A 17,086-nucleotide genomic window follows, 5' to 3' on the forward strand; every position below is an offset into this window, starting at 1 on the left:
TACACTGCTGCGCTAGATGGCTATCAAATTTGAAAACCAGATTTAATGTCTAAACACATTAGCTAACGTCCCCAGAGTGTCCGTTAATATGCCGGGCTAGGCAGTTTCCAGGAGGAAATATAATAAGCCCTCTCTTGGCATTGTTACAGGCCTCCGGACGACTTCAGGCCTACTCTGGAAGAATGGGCGTTAGAACAACGTGTGCACTCAGTGCTAAGACAGCTATGTGGTCCCCAGATAATGAATTACAAATGTCAATGGTTTTATCAAAATCCCTGCTGAGGTTCTGCCTGCGCTTTCACTCAGATGGAGCCGTTCCTCTTTTCCGTTTTAATATGTTAGTCTCCATGAAGTGCAAACCTCGTCCTGACCTCTCTTCCCCGGACTTAAAGCCCTTTGTTGAAAAACGTACCTTCAATTTGGGAGTCACATTGGTTTTGGAACATTTCACCACTCCTGAGACTGGAAAAAAAACATAAGGGTCAAAGGGATGAGACAGCTAAGTGCAAATACAAGGAAACAATTGTTTTGACTTCGATGTGGAAACTGGCTGTCTTATGGTAAATGTATGTCTCTTAGTGCAGTCTAATAATCCACTGAGTGCCTCTCGAAATGGTCCAGGCAGAGCACTTATCCAGCGGAGGGCTGGGAGGCCTGCCTGCGTGCAAATAGAGGAGACTCAAAAGACGTGCTAACTACGCATGAGTAATTGTCCAGCCATAAAAAGATCTCTACGTCTAGGGCCAATAATCAGTAATTCCCTTAAATACCCACACTTCTATTCGTCTTATTTTACAAGCTTCTTACTTTGTCTCACTGAAGCTTAAAGCAAAAAACCAAGAGGCATAAAGTTGGATGGACAAACATTGTGTGTGCGTGATGTTTGGCATTCTTTTATCACAACGCTATATTGTCTAACTGCCAAAAAACATAGTAGACATCTTGACAATGCAAAACATCCATTCAAATATATATATAGATTTGTATGTGTATAATATTTGGAGAACCACCGGGAAGCTGGTGACCGTTAAGGTTGGATTGAGAGTATTATGGTTCATTCAGGATAGTCTTCACTGGATCAAACTGGATTCATCCAGGACTGCACTGAACTGTTTTGGATTACCTGGACTGACTGGACTAGGTTAAACCTTGGAGATAGACATACTTGTGTAGCTTCCCATCTGCTGTGTTTCTCTTTCTCTCTGGATCTGCTCTCTGATGAGCCTCTGTTCCTCCTCAAGCTGCCTGGATCCCTCCTCTCTCAAACGGGCAATCTGGTAGAAACAGACACAAACCATACCATAATAAGAACATTCCATAATAAGAACAGATTTATAAGTCATCATCACCATAGATTGATTATATAAAAAGGTCACCACCTGTCCGTCTATCTCATTCTAAGACACCATTTCTGCTCATTTGAGATTTCCAGGACGGTGTGCAGACCTTATTTCGTCAGTTAAAGCAAAGACCTCACAGTGCCACCTACTGGTTACCTCTTCCCCCAACATGGCACGTGGCCACATATTGACATGCATTAACACATTGAGCACACGCCATGTCTCACCTAGGAGGCACGCACACCACTTTTATTTATTATTGGCTTCCCGAACAAAGTGTATCAAGTCATGCAATATCACCTTGGGTTTACTGATCATTATGACATGGCAGAGAAAAAAAGCCTCTCAGATAAAACCTTTGTTCCTGACCCAAGTCTTTGGAGGATATTAACTCAATCCGAAGGGAGTATTTGACGAAAAACAGAATAGAAAGCACAGAGTTTCCTGGATGAACTGGAAACCTTTTTCCCATTACAACGATAAGGACTGAAGTGTGTTGATATTTGGTTCATCTCTCATATGGTTTCTCTTCATTCTCTTACCTCTTCTTCAAGTGTTCTAGTGTTAAAGGCCTCATCCTGAGTCTGAGCTTCTGCTTGTTGCTCTCTGGACTCCAAGTCTGTCAAAGCAAAATACAAACGCACTCAAGTATCTTTTTACAACAAGCGAAAGAGACAAAACTGTGCAGCTTTTTGTTGAATTTCATCCTTGACATCCATGCAGCTTACCCAGCACTTTAAACTATAGTATCCCCCGTTAGAAAATAAGTAAATCATGAGCCTTGAGATGATGCAGGATATGGAAAGGGACTTACCGAGTTTTATTTTCTTCCTCTTATCATCTAGCTTCCTGTGTCTTTCTTCTGCTTGTTTCTTGGCAGCGCAGATCTTGTCATAGGCAGCCTGAAAACAGTGTTAGACACCAGGATGAAATCAAGTCTCTGTGTGAGTGTGAATCAGCATTGATGACGAGGTGAGAGGCATCCGCCGTATTACCTTGGCAGGAGCATCAGTTAGCACCTCGAGAGCCTGGGACAACTGGTGGAAGAGCTCCACTGGAAACAAGTGGAAAAGTACAAACATAAACATTCTGCTACTGGATGAACGTAGAAAAATATATATATTTTCACAGGAACCAAAGTTTTGAAGATGGAATAAGCAAATATCTTATTTAAATAAATTACACTAAGACAGTGTGCGAAAAAGTACACGTCCCACCGTCCGGGACGTGTTATTTACAATATCGGACAAGTAGATCTTTCAATTGACTTGTCCGGCGGACAAGTGACGTTTTTCGCCCCGATTTATTGACAAATTATTGATAAATTCAGTTTACAAAAGGCAGAACTCATTCGCAAATTGTCCGTGTCCGCCATTGTTCATTTAGAAATGTTAGTTTCGGTTCTGCAAATCGATTCATAAGGAAATGCATCTCGCCGCTTTCTGTACAGTTAGACGGGGGCGGGGCGGAGCGGATGGGAAGTGTAGCACAGTGGCAGGGTTGGGAAGCAAAACTCGGAACAATAACAATTGTCCGGTCCCGGGATTAAGAGTTGTGAGGACAGGAGGCGAGGCCGAGCCCCGCGGACTGCAGCTCTCTCTCTCTATGCTCCGTGTCAGCTGATCGCTGCACGGTGCAGCTCAGCGTCTCTCTCTCTCTCTACACACAGCGGATCCGCTGCCCGTTTAACAGCCTCATCTTTGTCAAACTTTCTATGTTCTTTCTCTAACACGTAATGGAGGTTATTACGCGTTTTAGCTCCTGTGTTGTTAATATTAACCACCATTTCCTTTATGAAGTGAAGCAGCCTCCCTGTCTGTGTCCTCGCGCTGTCCTCACATCCCTGGACCCCCAGACTCGGAGGAGCACAGGGATGTCATGTCAGTATTGTTTATGAAGCAGGGTATAGAAAGTACATTATTGAAATGCTATTTATACTATTTATTTACTTTTACAAACAGTGAGTAGCTGGGCAGCTATTGCAGGACATGTGTAAGCGTGCAAGCTCTTTTAGTTGTAGAAAAGCGCTAGGACTATAAGCTATATATATATATATATATATATATATATATATAAAAAAAAAAAATAATAACTTTATTTGTATAGCACCTTTCATACAGGGGATTGCAGTTCAAAGTGCTTTACATCAGTAAAAAATAAGACATAAAATCAGTGTAAAACAAGCAGCAAGAGCAAAGCATAAAGTGGGATAAAATAATTAAAAATAAAAACATGGGGAATAAAACATAGAGAAATAGTGCAATGTCAATCACAGAGAATAGTGCAGTATAATAGAGTAAAATCAGTAAAATGCTTTGGTAAAGAAGCTGGTGACCTCTAATAGACCTGCATCTGATGATCACAGTGTTCTGGCAGGTGTGTAGTTCATCAGAGAGTCAGCCATGTAGCTGGGTCCTTGTCCATTTAGAGCTTTGTATGTGAGGAGAAGCCCCTTCAAATCAATTCTAAAAGTTACAGGAAGCCAGTGTAGAGTAGCTAAGACAGGACTAACGTGTTCCCTCCTTTTGGTATTCGTTAGTAGTCTAGCTGCAGAGTTTTGAATGAGCTGGAGTCTTCCAATAGCTTTCTTGGGGAGACCAGTGAATAGTGCATTGCAGTAGTCTAGTCGGCTAGATATAAAAGCATGAATGAGCTTCTCTGCATCATTTTGATGTATGAATGGTCTTACCTTCGCTATGTTTCTGAGCTTTGTTTAAATGGGCGTTGAAGTTCAAATCTGAGTCCAGGATGACACTGAGACTTGTCACCTCCGGTTTAATCCAAGTGGTTAAACTTCCTAGATTATTTGTTAGCATCTCTCTTTTTGAGATAATAATAATGTATTATTATTATTATTATTATTAGGCCTATGTGTTGGAGATGTGTGGTTGGACTCTGTCTCACAGGCAGGTTGCAGTGTAACATCAGAGGACACTGGGCCAATTGTACATTCTCAAACTGCACCGCTTAGAACTAACTAAACAATGCAGAGATTATTTTTATATAAATTGTATTCAATAACTGTAAGAAATTCAACAGTATGAAGTGATTTGTAAATAGGAATACAGATTTGACTTAATGTTTTCATAAATATATTTTTCTCCCAGTTTGTCATGGGACTTATTTTTATCCTCTCAAAAGAACCGGAATCGAGAACCGAAAATAACCGGAATCGAAAAGCAGAACCGGAATCGTTAAAATCCAAACGATACCCAACCCTATGTGTGATGCAGTAAAATCTTACCGCTCACTTACGTTATGTAAAAACTTATGTTGTAAAAACCATTTTTTTGTAAAAACCATTTTTTTGTGTTGTCACTTATGTTGTAAAAACCGTGGGAAAATGTAAAATACGATGACGAAGAAGATTCCAGTGGCCCCAATTTTTGTCCATTTTGGACAAGTGAAAAATGTATTCGGACAAGTAAATTGCCAAACTCACTTGTCCATGGACAAGTACTCAATAAAAACTTTTTCTCACACTGTAAAGATATAACATTAGTTAATTAGATCATTTTGCACCTAAAACAAAAAGGGATACAAAATAAGGCGATTTGACATAAATAAAGTTGCTTATACCAAAGGAGGCTTCATGTGCTCAACATTGCATCATAAAGCTGAAGCTGGAACAAAGGCCTGGAAAAAAAGGAGACATTTTTATGCTTTAAAAAAGGTGCCCCGTGTGTCTCACAAAACCAGTTTCCTCCGATGACACGGACGTGCATTCCCACACAAATACTAGGCCTCTCCATCTATCTTCCATTAGAGCACCTCGAGGGGCCACTGCCGCAATCACCACTACCACGCAACACTCCACCTCCCCCAGTTGTCAACACACACACACACACACACTACTGGCCGGGCTTAATCATTCTCTGATGGGAGGCCTACCGGGCCGATACTGTTACTCCCTCTGGGGAGCGGCAGTGTACACTAACAGGAGGCTCTGGAGCTCAGGCTGCCAGGAGAGGCGCTCAGGTTACCTACACGTCTATAATGGCCTGGAAAGAAATCCAACTGGGGGAGACCTGCCATGCCCACTAGGCAGCTAGAGTGTCACAACATGGGGGGTTGAGGAAAGTGAAGAAATAGTGTGGGGTTGTCTTCAGTCTGAGGACTCATGACCCCTAAGTCACCTCGTACATGCATACAAGCTTCCCCCTGACGAGCAGCAAATCCAGAGTCCTGCCTCTTCTTCGTGTGATAGAGACCGAGTTTGTCCATGAGCGGGTTCAAGCGCTGAGGCCCTCCAAACCACTTCTTTTACATTTCTGGGAAACCGACCCCCTGCTTTTGTATTATCCCTCTCAACCCCCCAAACCATACCAATTTCCCAGTTTTTTTCTTCCTCCTGACATAATCAGGAATTGTCTGAACCATCCAACAACCGCATAAACCTCACTTGAAAACATGCCTCGTGATCAGTCTTTTGTCCAAGGTTTCCTTTTTTCCCCCCCGACTAAAAGCTACACTGAGATTTCCTGGTCTAATTGTAGACATGCTGGTTGGCGACAGGCGTGCAGAAGGACTCAAGCCACAGAGGGATGGAGTGTGGAAACGCTGGTGGTGATGGTTGGGCTGCCGGTGTTTGGCTGGTCCCGTCTGGCTAGAGAGACAGGCGCTGGTTAGACGTCCCACAGAGAGCTGTGGCTAGGCCGTCTGGCAGGGTACGACTTGATGAGAGCATGGTGGCCAGTCGGTCAGGCTGATTAACCCTAATTATTTAGAAAACAAGGCAGAAATGGCATAGGCTTCCAATAGCTCTTGTTCCAGTTGAATAGGGTGAATGACAGAGAGATGAGGCTCCGAATTGGGAGAAGGTGAAAAGAAACACGTGTCAACACAATGACTACCGCACTCACCTGCTTTTGGGTTGTCTGGGTTCTTGTCTGGATGGCATGTCAAGGCTTTCTGTCGATAAGCTTTCTTGATCTAAGTGAAAAACAGAAGAAGCCCTAGAGTTATGAAGAGTGGAAAACGTTGATTAGGACACAAAGAGAAAGAATCATCCACTTAAGCACAGATTTTGGCGATGTGAAAGTTACATTCTTACACTCAGTACCAATTATCTTTATCCTGTCGTCCTTGCCCCAGAAAACCAAAGTCTGAATTAAAGAGAAATGATGGTCCCATTGAAATAATGGCACAAGTGGTAACAGTCTGACATGAAAGCACTGGGGATTGGAATGTGGTCCGCGCTCAAATAAAAATCTGCGATAGTATTGTTTGAATCAAATCAACACCTGAGCTGATCCTCTGCTTCGTGTCCTTCTGACATGTTGTTAATGGAATCTAACCACCTCGGCACACAAAGTCAATTACTTGGACAAGAATTCCAAACTGTACCCGGGCACATTGCCAGCGTGCAAGATAAATGTGGCCTTAAGTTGCAGCCGTATTAGACCATCTTTATTCAAACTTTTAAAAAACGTTACAATAACATACACAAACAGAGTGCCATTGTCTATAACAAATCTGAGAAAGCTGCCATTAATATCTTAGGCAGGTAGCCAAAACTTTTGGGGGGTTCGGAGAGCCAAAGTGGAAAAACTAAACAATACTTCCGAGTATTGTAATGTCATATGAGGTTTTAGTTATAGCTGATTTTGTAACCCTGGGTCACTGCTTGGAATTTTAACCATTCATTGGTCCTTCTAGGGACACGTTAATGACAAGGTGGTTTTCATTAAAGCACTGCTCCTCTGGAGACAGAAGGGAAGCAGGGAAACTTTCCGTGGAGACCAGAGGGGGCTGTAGAGCGCGGCGCTGAAGCTTTCAAAACCTCAAATACACACACTCGCATGTATGCATTGCATGCAAAGAACTTGGCATATAGCCCCCCTATATCCAAACTCAGACACGAGCACACATACTGACATTCATTTCTCACCAGTTTTAATCAGCCATGCCAACGTTCTGCACGTTTTCAAACACCCCCCTTTGAGCAAATCAATCTCCCGCCAGCATTCTACGGGCCACAGAACTTGGGAGCTACTTTCTTCGTGTCTGGGAAACGTTTGCATTGGACGCCTTGTCCTCTGGCATATGTAATGTTTCCCTGAGTGTTGTTTTGCACAATTTTATCTTAAGAGTGCACGCCAAAACATACAGACTTAACTTAACTGGGGGGAAAACAAAACTGTGAGGGAACCGAACAGAATGGTGTAATCCATCAGTGTCCAAGCATTGTTCAACAGCAACTCCAATGAGTCTCCATGACAGTCAATTAAGGAATATTACACCGCATGCCAATTTTCCAAAGTAGTTCAAGAGGTAAGACTGCACTTGATCACGAGAAGGCAACAATCCCCAGGTGAACCCTTTGGAGTTCACCGGGGGCTTGTTGCAGGAAATTAGAACTTAAACCTAAGTTCAAACGTAACATCATTCATCCTTATACATGGTGTTCATTTCTGGGACCAAGATTAAGTAAAAAGGCAAGAACGGTCATTATGAAAGCCATTGCATCCTGAGCAATGGCTAGGTGGTGAGAACAGTTGGAGAACTCCATTCCTTATACGGCCCAATCAGTTCTTTGAGAATGAAAGTCTGCTTCACAAAAGGACTATACAATTGTAGGTCTTTGACTACAATTTTGTTTTCTGCCCTTGCTCAAAGCAGTTATTGGTTTCCATTCATTTCAAATCTATTTCATCTTATTGAATTGCTTATTATTCCATAAAACTTGCTTGAGTTGTGTAGTCCATCACAGTGCAGCTTAAGTGCATATTGATACAAAAAGGCCACAGTTCCTTACCTCACAACCAAAATGCAAATTTGACAAAACCTGCAACCTAATGCAAACTGCTATGCATTACACAGGTAAGCAAGTTTAGAAAGGGTAGAACCAATGTTTGGCGTAAAATAGTAGAAAGATACATTCATATTTCCAAAACAGAGCAGCACAGTTTGCAGCTGTGAAGTTAAGTTGATGTGATTTGAGATAAAAGGGGCATAAATATCACTGCTATGTTCCTCTCAGAGCTCCTCATACCGTGTCCTCATGTCACACTTTCATCTACGTCTCATGTTATTTATCACCTGCAGCCAGCTGACAAGAAAAACACATCTCCGCTGAAAGCTGAGCAGATGTTTGACATTGTCGGGACACAATTCTGGTTAGCTGAGCTGTTTGACAAGTAAATACTGTCATCGATTTGTTGCAGAGCGGCGATGTATCGTGTCATCACCTTTGTCTCACTGAGTTCACTTACAGACGTAGTTAACACACATACTTCTCTAAACTGCAGCTAATTATCCTACCGCCTTTTCTCCCCATCTCCTCCTCTTTCCTTTTTCACTTTGTCTAGCATCCTCCAAGATATCTCGTCTCTACTGAGCCTCCAGAGCAGTTTTGTTAAATAATACATGATTACTCCCATCAATGCCGTCACACGCAAGCCTTAATTGATGCTGGAAGACCCTGAAGCCGTTTGGTCCTACTAAATATAAGCCAAAGCGGGCCAACTTTTGAAGACTCTAGCACATGTGCGGATAAGAGCTCTCAGATCGAGTGGCATCCTCCTGCAGGACTAATGCAGTCAATTAATGTCGCAATTATCTGTGTGCCCACCATGACCTTTCAGATGTTGGCTCCTAAATCAATTATGAGTGAGACTGTGTGAAGAGAAACCCAGAAGAACTCCTGGCCCGAAACCAACTGCTGTCCCATGTGCTTAGAACACTTTTTTTTGCTGTGTCTTCATTTGCTTTTTTTTATTATTCTAGGCTGTCACATGCTCAGTGTCCTTGTCTTAAGCACAAGATAAACTAAATGGCAAACAATCTCAACTATTTCATACGATTCAGTTTGCAAAAAGAGGAACCAAGAAATCACAGAAAGACTCCTATTGTGCAGCAGCAGTCAAACAGTAGCCCCAATGGTTAGTGCCGGTGAAAAACAGACTGTGTGTGCCTCCCTGCCTGCCACAGCAACTGCAGGCCCTCATCTTGTCCTCATTACACCAGGCTTTGGTGCCAATTACAGATGACAAACTGGTCCTAGAGCAGCCTCGACACAGCCCTGGTGGGGCCTCTAGCCGTGAGGCTGATTAGCTGCCTGATCTGCCATGGGCCCATCCTCCTTAATTACAACGCTCTGTATTTATGGGACATTATCAGCTGGAGGAAAATAATAAAACGCACGACAGGAAAAAGTAAAGAAGAGAAGCAATGAGAGGGGCACAGAGGGCATGGCCACACAGGAAAGAAGAACTAAAAGTAAGAAGAAAACACTGACTTAATGAAGAGAAACAGAAAACACTGTAATTAACTTTCTAAGTGCTTATTAGGGGTGTTGAAAATAATCGTTTCTACGATGCATTGCGATGCGGACGTGGACGATTCGGTCTCGATGCAGTGACGGAAGATAATCGGTTATAGAGTAGTAACGTTGCTTCCTGATTTTCCGGCCGCGGCTTTACTATAACGTTTTTTCTGTCACTTTAATATCAAATCGGTCGGTGACGCAGAAATCAGGGAACATACGTGACAGCGGCACAGCAACACTGAGCAGTCTGCTTTATCCACCAACACAAGAACACCAGTCCAGAACCGACAACAGCAGGACCCGCTCTGAATCACTCCGTGCATGTCGCTGCGGCTCAGAGACACAGGGAGGGATTTATGTTTTTCAAAAATAATCGCGTTACAATCATGTCAGGTTTTTGGTGGATTTAATTAAGTCTTGGATTGCAAAGTATGAATGTCCTCTAGCAATTTGCAGACGATATATACGTGTGTAAAGTTTGTGAAGGCAGGAGGAAAAAAGCTTCCGCGATCACCGTCTCCTCTCCGTCCCTCCAAGCCCCGCCCCCTCCCTGAAAATAATGAGTGACAGGCTGATAGTGACCCGATAGAAACGTTGTTATTCACTTAATCACTGAGATATAATGAAGCTAATTTAATCTCATACATTCATGGGATTTATGTAACAGTAAGACAGAGAATGTAAGTGTGCACCCACATGCAGTATTTTTGTTTGTATATGCTGTTGTAAATACTCCTGTTGTCTGCTGTGTTCAGACTCAAGTCCTGTGTGTGATGCCACATTCAGGACATTGAGAATGGAACAACTTCACACACGGAGGCTAGACCTATACAATTCATTTATTTTGGTTTATAAATTAATGTCAAGACATTTATGTAATTGATTTCTGAAGCACTTTCTAAATAATAAAAAGAGAGTTCATATGTATTTACTGCATGGATGCATTGATGAAAAATAAGCCATGTGCAGTAATATAGAAAATTGAGGATGCAACGCATTGGTATGAATCGTGATGCACCGTGATGCACCGGGATATCGAACCGAATCGAATCGTTGACAGGATAATCGTAATCGAATCGAATCGTGAGACCAGTGAAGATGCACAGCCCTAGTGCTTATGCGCTTGAACCTGACCAAACCTCTAGTTAGGGATGCTCGAATTACGTAATATGACGTAAAATACATGAAACTTCTCTGTGCGCGGCAAAACAAGCTCGCTAAAATGGCATCACCAGTCTGGCAGTATTTTAAGGTGTCCGAAAATGACAATAAATTAGTGGTAGGCTATGCAACGTGTGTGAAGCAGAAATCCTGCAGCTCCACCCGCTGTGACGGACCGGTGAGCGGAGCAAAACACACAGTTACGCAGCGTCCACACGGCGGCGTGCGTTGAAGCCATATACTGTATATATAAAGGTTGAAGCTTGCCGGCTGGCATGTCTGAAACTCGACCAACAACCAATCACATGAATCTCCCGCCCCAGACACACAAGCACGCGGTTTGATTGGCTAGAGCTTGTACTAGTGTTGTCACGATACCAACATTTTGGTTTCGATACCAATACCAAGTCAAGAATTGCGATTCCGATTCTTTTTCGATACTTTTCTTAAAAAAAGGGAAACAGTCTTAAATGTAATTATTGTGCTTTATTTCACACCAGAACCATAACACAAACTTTTAAACAATGAGAACAATAAATAAAATAAATGACGATAATTTGTATTAAATACAATTAAGCATCATCGATAAACAACTTTTTTGTTTTTCGCTTCTGGCGTCTTTTTTGTCAACAAGCCGAGGCGCAGCAGCAGTTGCACTCCCACTTGCAGCCATGCTTCTCGCTTTCTCACATGCTCTGGCAGCTAGCGCGTGCACAAGAGAGGGGAGGGACTTGGAGCGTGCTTGAGAGGGGAGGGACTGCAGGCACGGCTGCAGTGCAGGGAGTGGAAGCAGAGCGCTGAACACACACGGCTCATAAGCACACATCGGTACTTTAAGAATGACGGGGGAAAGTACTCCGGTGATAAACCGACATTTTAATATGACATATTAAAACGGCGGTTTCTCACCGGAGTACTTTTCCCCGTCATTCTTAAAGTACCGATACTAATGAAACGGAGGAATCGTAACATTTTTAACGGCAGGGTATCGCGGTACCTTTCAAGTATCGGTACACCGTGCAACACTAGCTTGTACTGGCATATGATTCGATTGGCTGACGCTTCCGTCGAAGCTTCAAAAGTTGAACATTTATCAACTTTTTAAGCGAGCAACGCAAGCGACGCTCCTACAATGCAGTTCGGCAAAGTGTGACGTCACCCCCATTCATTGAAGCGACGCTCCCACAATGCAGTTCGGCAAAGTGTGACGTCACCCCCATTCAAAGTGAATGGGCAGAAGCGTTGAAGCTTCTACGCACGGCGCCGTGTGGACGTGGGCTCAAGCCCTTCTGCCCATTCACTTTGAATGGGGTGACGTCACGCTTTGCCTAACTGCATTGTGGGAGCGTTGCTACACTACAATGCTCAACTTTTGAAGCTTCGACGGAAGCGTCAGCCAATCGAATCATATGCCAGTACAAGCTCGAGCCAATCAAACCGCGTGCTTGTGTGTCCGGGGCGGGAGATTCATGTGATTGGTTGTTGGTCGAGCGTCTGACACGCCCGCCGGCAAGCTTCAACGCACGCCGCCGTGCGTAAGCTCCGTTAGAACTAACACGCTATTTTATCTACCTCTGGAACAAGCTAAACTAGTTATAAATATATTTATACTTCACTGTCAGTCATTACTGGATCAGTGAGCTGCATGAGACAATACTGACAGGCTGTCAGGAGAGAGGGAGAGAGGAAAAGAGAGCGCTTCCACTCATTTCTCCCGTGTATCCAAAGTTGTAAACTTGAATAATGTACTTCATTTGAATGTAATAATTATGTTGGTTGTTGTTTGTGGACGCGCCAGTGAATGAGCCCCATTAACTGAGATCCCAATAGGCCCCGTCCACTCGATCGGATCGGCCGATACTGATTCCGGCGATCGGCCCCAAAATTGGCGATCGGAGCATCCCTACCTCTAGTCGAATTGAGACTGATTTTTTTCAGTATGATAGTGTTTTAACGTTTGAGGGAATAGTAGAAGATATGTGCATTTTACAAAATAATGTTGATTAATGATTTCAAGCTAATTGTGATTGATAACACATCAGTTGTTCAGGTTTGTGTTCATAATGTCAAGGGGTTTGATAAATGTGATGTATTTACTTTATGTGTATAACAGACAATGCATAAAACACCTGGGCGATGCTGCCTGATGTTGAACGACCAGAAAACCGGATGACCACCAATTGCATTAATTTTGATGTGTCCTGCCAGTGCACCTTAAAATGAAATAATAATTGTAATCTATCTGCCCTGAGTTTGACAAAGCAGAAACTAACAGAAGAATCTCATTATTGGGAGAAATTAGTTTACAATGCGCAATTACAGTGTAATGCAATCACTTTGTCTGTGGTGCTTCGTCTGGAAGTAAATCATCCAGGCATCTAGTCACAGTCTGCAACACAACAGGTACACAACTATTTGACTAGCTGAATAAACCATGGGACATTTTGTATGGTTTTGGCTGTTGACATTGTCTCAACAGGCAATCTGTGGTAGGTAAATGACACTTGGGAAATGATTAGCAAAGCCCCGCTGATATGCAAGATCATAACTCTTTAAATGGAGGCTAGCCTTAGCAACAGTCTTCCTCAGCACTACAAGGATTACGCAAACAAACCCAAGTCATTCATAGTCACTAAATCTTAGACTTTTGACAGGCCAGTTTCCGCAGCATTTATCAGCCAGCCAAGCTTAGAAGAAAAAAGGTCAACAGCAGAACAAAATAGAGATGCTAAATAGAACCAGGAGGAGACGCAGAACGCAAATCCCCTTACGTCAAGGTCATGTTTTACAAAATGTGGCTAAGCCCACACACACACAGGCTCTGGGATGAGCTCCGTCACATGTCTGTGATAAACAACATGCCTGATAATAGCGTTGAAGAAGCGCGGTAAACGACTGATGACATCTGCCTTCACACACTTGATTGATTTTTGACCACCACCCCCCCAACCAGACTCAATTCACCACAACCACACACACACACAACCGCTTTCAAACATCAACAGACCTCAGAGAACCATCTTTATGCATTTAGCATCTCAGTCCTACCCAAGCCACAATCGTTAACCTCCTCTACAAAAATCCTGTGGACTTTAAAATCTGTTAAAATTGTCACTTCCTGCCTCCATTTTGCCACCATTTTAATTTCCCTTTGGGCTTGTGGAATTAAGACACTGAATACTGTGAGAGAAATATAGTCTTAGGGTAAAAGCAGGTTTTAGTCATTTAGAAGAGTTCAATCAAAATCCATGCATGCACAAAATGTAATTCAGGCAAAATGTGGTTTGTAGTGTGCAAGTAATCAACATATCTAGCCTGTGACCTAAGATTTTCATTGTCATAACTACACTGTAGCTATGTACGTATGACTAATAAAAGACTTGAACCTTGTCTTATAAATGCTTCCTGTAGTATTAGAACATGTTACCAGGCCTCATCAGATGTAATTCATTAGTTGAGCTTTAAATTAAGAATAAATTAAGTAGTCAGAACAAAAAAAACTAATGAAATCTCATGTCCATATTATTTGTAAATGTTCCAAACTAACACAATTCGTTTATTATTCGATGTGTCATTGATATGATAAACTCATAGCTCCCTAATCTGTGCAATGTTGTGGTTGACTTTTATTTATTGAATTTGACATTTTAAAAACCAAACTATTAAACAGTGAAAATAACTTGGAGATGAACACAATTTCCCAAATAGTTGCAGCCCTAGAATGTAAATCCACCTCATTCAAAATGCACCTCATGAGGTTGTTGTCATTTCGATACCATAATAAACTGTTGCAACGTCGCCACCAAGTGGCCTTTATGATGTATGACACTTCTGCGATTCAAACATTAGCCGGTGTATTTTGCTACTTGAGGTCTCATTTAACCTACAATTTCAGTCCTCGCTTCACTTACCTGGTGTTTCACTTTAAAGAAGAAAATACTATTTTATGTTACGTTAGTACACATGCATGGAAAATATAACCACAGACAGACCCACAGTTACAAGCTGCATGGTAACTAGAAGCTAAAATAGCCGTCTGAAGTGAAATGCAGCACAAGTACAGTTTGTTCTTGTGCAAGTACAAACGCTTCTTCCATGTAATGTTAGCCAGCACTCGGATACACGTTCTACCGAAAGGACATCCTCCAGACTGGTATGCATCTGATCTAAAGTAACGTATTTCTATCTAGCTAATTAGCTTAACAGCTAGCTTACATACATACCTCTTTTGGTGTAGCAGTGATGTCAATTCCGAGTAAACCATAAAGGTCCATCTTTAGGATATCCTTAGCCATTTTCGACATTTTCACAAAAAATTAAAAACAGTATCAACACAGAAAAATAAGATATTTTAACACAATGCTAACGTTTGGCTAATTCAGGGGTTTGTTGTTGTCCTCGTTCCCGGTAGCGTGCGGTTGACGTCTTTAACCTTTCAACTGGGATGTGCTCTGCAACCTGGGAATTGTAGTGTTTGCTCTGCTGTACTCTGTTCTGCATTGCTGTTGATATTTTGTGCATTTTTACCATAGAATTTACATTGAAAAATAGGTTGTATAAGTCCTAACCTTTTTGACTTGGGTTTACATTTGTTTTGGCTGCTAACAAGTGATAAAATAGGCAGGTATTACTTTCAATGTATCCAGGTGTGTAATGGTTTTACTTTGTCTATTTGTTTCACCTCTGTCATTAAAGATCCATTCAGCATTTTTTGATCATAATAGCTACATTTTTGCTTTATTTATGGCCCTAATTAAGTGTATACATTTGTGGAACTGCATTTTGTTTCTCAACCATTATATGTTTTATGTCAACAAATTCTATACAACCCTATTGACTTTTGAGGTTTGGAGTAAAAACTAAACTAAATTATGTATTGGCTGTTTTCTTTCACATAAACACAGGTACATAACATAACTGTATGTACGTTAAATAAGTGGACTAAATAAATGTTATTTATGAATAAACTCCACCCTGGTGCTTCAGATTGCTGTCATACGTTTAGAGTGCTCTCTGTTGGACAAATGATGAAACAGCAACACTTTCTTTAAAGTTATCTCAAGTTCTTTCCTGTAGCCTAAATTATGTATTATGTACTACAATTATGTATTGCAAGTCTGCCAACATAAACACAAATTCTGATATATCTTTGATAATAATCACTTTATAACATCAGCCTGTGTCAGGCTCCACAGGATATTAGAAAAGTGTACACCTTTGTTGTTTTTTTCGTGACTGCTGGGATCCACCTTTGTTTACATTTGAATCATGGTGAAGTCTGCTATTAGCCTACTTAATTTACCCCGACAACACCTTGTATCAATTTTAAAATATAAACAGAAAACTCTACTGTGGGGATGTCTTCACCCAGGACAATTTCATCTGGGTATTTTAGTGGTTGTAGCCATGTTTTAAATGTTGTGCTTTTATGGGATACTTTTAGTTTGTAGGCTAGTATGGTGTATGAACCATGAACTCTTGAGGGGTCCGTTAGGAATAGTATAAAAAGTAATACCATTTACCTCTGAACTGTAGAGGAGTAGAAGTACACATTAAAGTACTTGAGTAAGGTGACTTAGTTACTTTACACCTTACACACTACTTCAAAGTAATCCTTTAAACTGTTGGATAGCAGATAACTTGTGGAAATGACTTCAAACTGTAGTGGAGTAGAAGTACACAGTAGCATGAAATGGAAAGTACAAGTATTTCAAACATTGTACTTACGTAAGTACTTGAGTAAATCTACTTAGTTACTTCCCACCTCTGGTTATCTAGGACAGTGGTTCACAAATGGGCGTACGCGGACCCCTAGGGGTATGTTGGAGTACTGCAGACAGGGCCGGTTTTTGGCATAGGCGACATAGGCGGTCGCCTAGGGCAGTGGTTCCCAAACGGTGTGCCGTGAGGCAAGTCCGGGTGTGCCGTGGGATTTTGTGACAACCATACGTTATTATTGCAATATACAACTACACAACAATTATTATTTTTTAATTTACTATATCAGTACTTTGTAGGTGTATATGTACGTAATCTGCGCGATTTGCGCGTCCACATCTCCACGTGCAGTACTGCATAAACATGGCTGAGTCAGCGATAACTTTCGAGGGGTGGGGTGGAGGTATGCCCATTATTTTGAGTTCGTCCAAAGAATAGACAGGAATGTGACGGTGAGGTGCAAACTGTGTCCAGGCCAGAAGCTGTTATCCACTGCTGTAAACACCACATCTAACCTCAACAAACACCTGCAAAGAACACATGCTAAGGTGAAGCTACCGCACACGCTATTTGTTGTTTGTTTATATCACGTAGTCTG

General features: G+C 41.9%; 1 protein-coding gene across 2 annotated transcripts in view; it reads right to left on the bottom strand.

Annotated features, from left to right (window-relative positions):
* dnajc17 (DnaJ (Hsp40) homolog, subfamily C, member 17) overlaps positions 1-15,200 on the bottom strand; it is a 36,874-nt gene extending 21,674 nt beyond the window's left edge. For both annotated transcript variants that reach the window (XM_034111671.1, XM_034111670.1), the window contains exons 1-7: positions 14,994-15,200; positions 6,203-6,272; positions 2,336-2,394; positions 2,155-2,242; positions 1,883-1,959; positions 1,166-1,274; positions 413-462 (exon numbers count right to left, since the gene is read on the bottom strand). In XM_034111671.1, coding sequence (XP_033967562.1) covers positions 413-462; positions 1,166-1,274; positions 1,883-1,959; positions 2,155-2,242; positions 2,336-2,394; positions 6,203-6,272; positions 14,994-15,074 — 534 coding nt within the window. In that variant the 5' untranslated portion in view covers positions 15,075-15,200. The remainder of the gene's footprint in view (positions 1-412; positions 463-1,165; positions 1,275-1,882; positions 1,960-2,154; positions 2,243-2,335; positions 2,395-6,202; positions 6,273-14,993) is intronic.
* Positions 15,201-17,086: the final 1,886 nt, after the last annotated feature.

The sequence above is a fragment of the Pseudochaenichthys georgianus genome, chromosome 22 (genome assembly GCF_902827115.2).
Source record: "Pseudochaenichthys georgianus chromosome 22, fPseGeo1.2, whole genome shotgun sequence".
NCBI lineage: Eukaryota > Metazoa > Chordata > Actinopteri > Perciformes > Channichthyidae > Pseudochaenichthys > Pseudochaenichthys georgianus.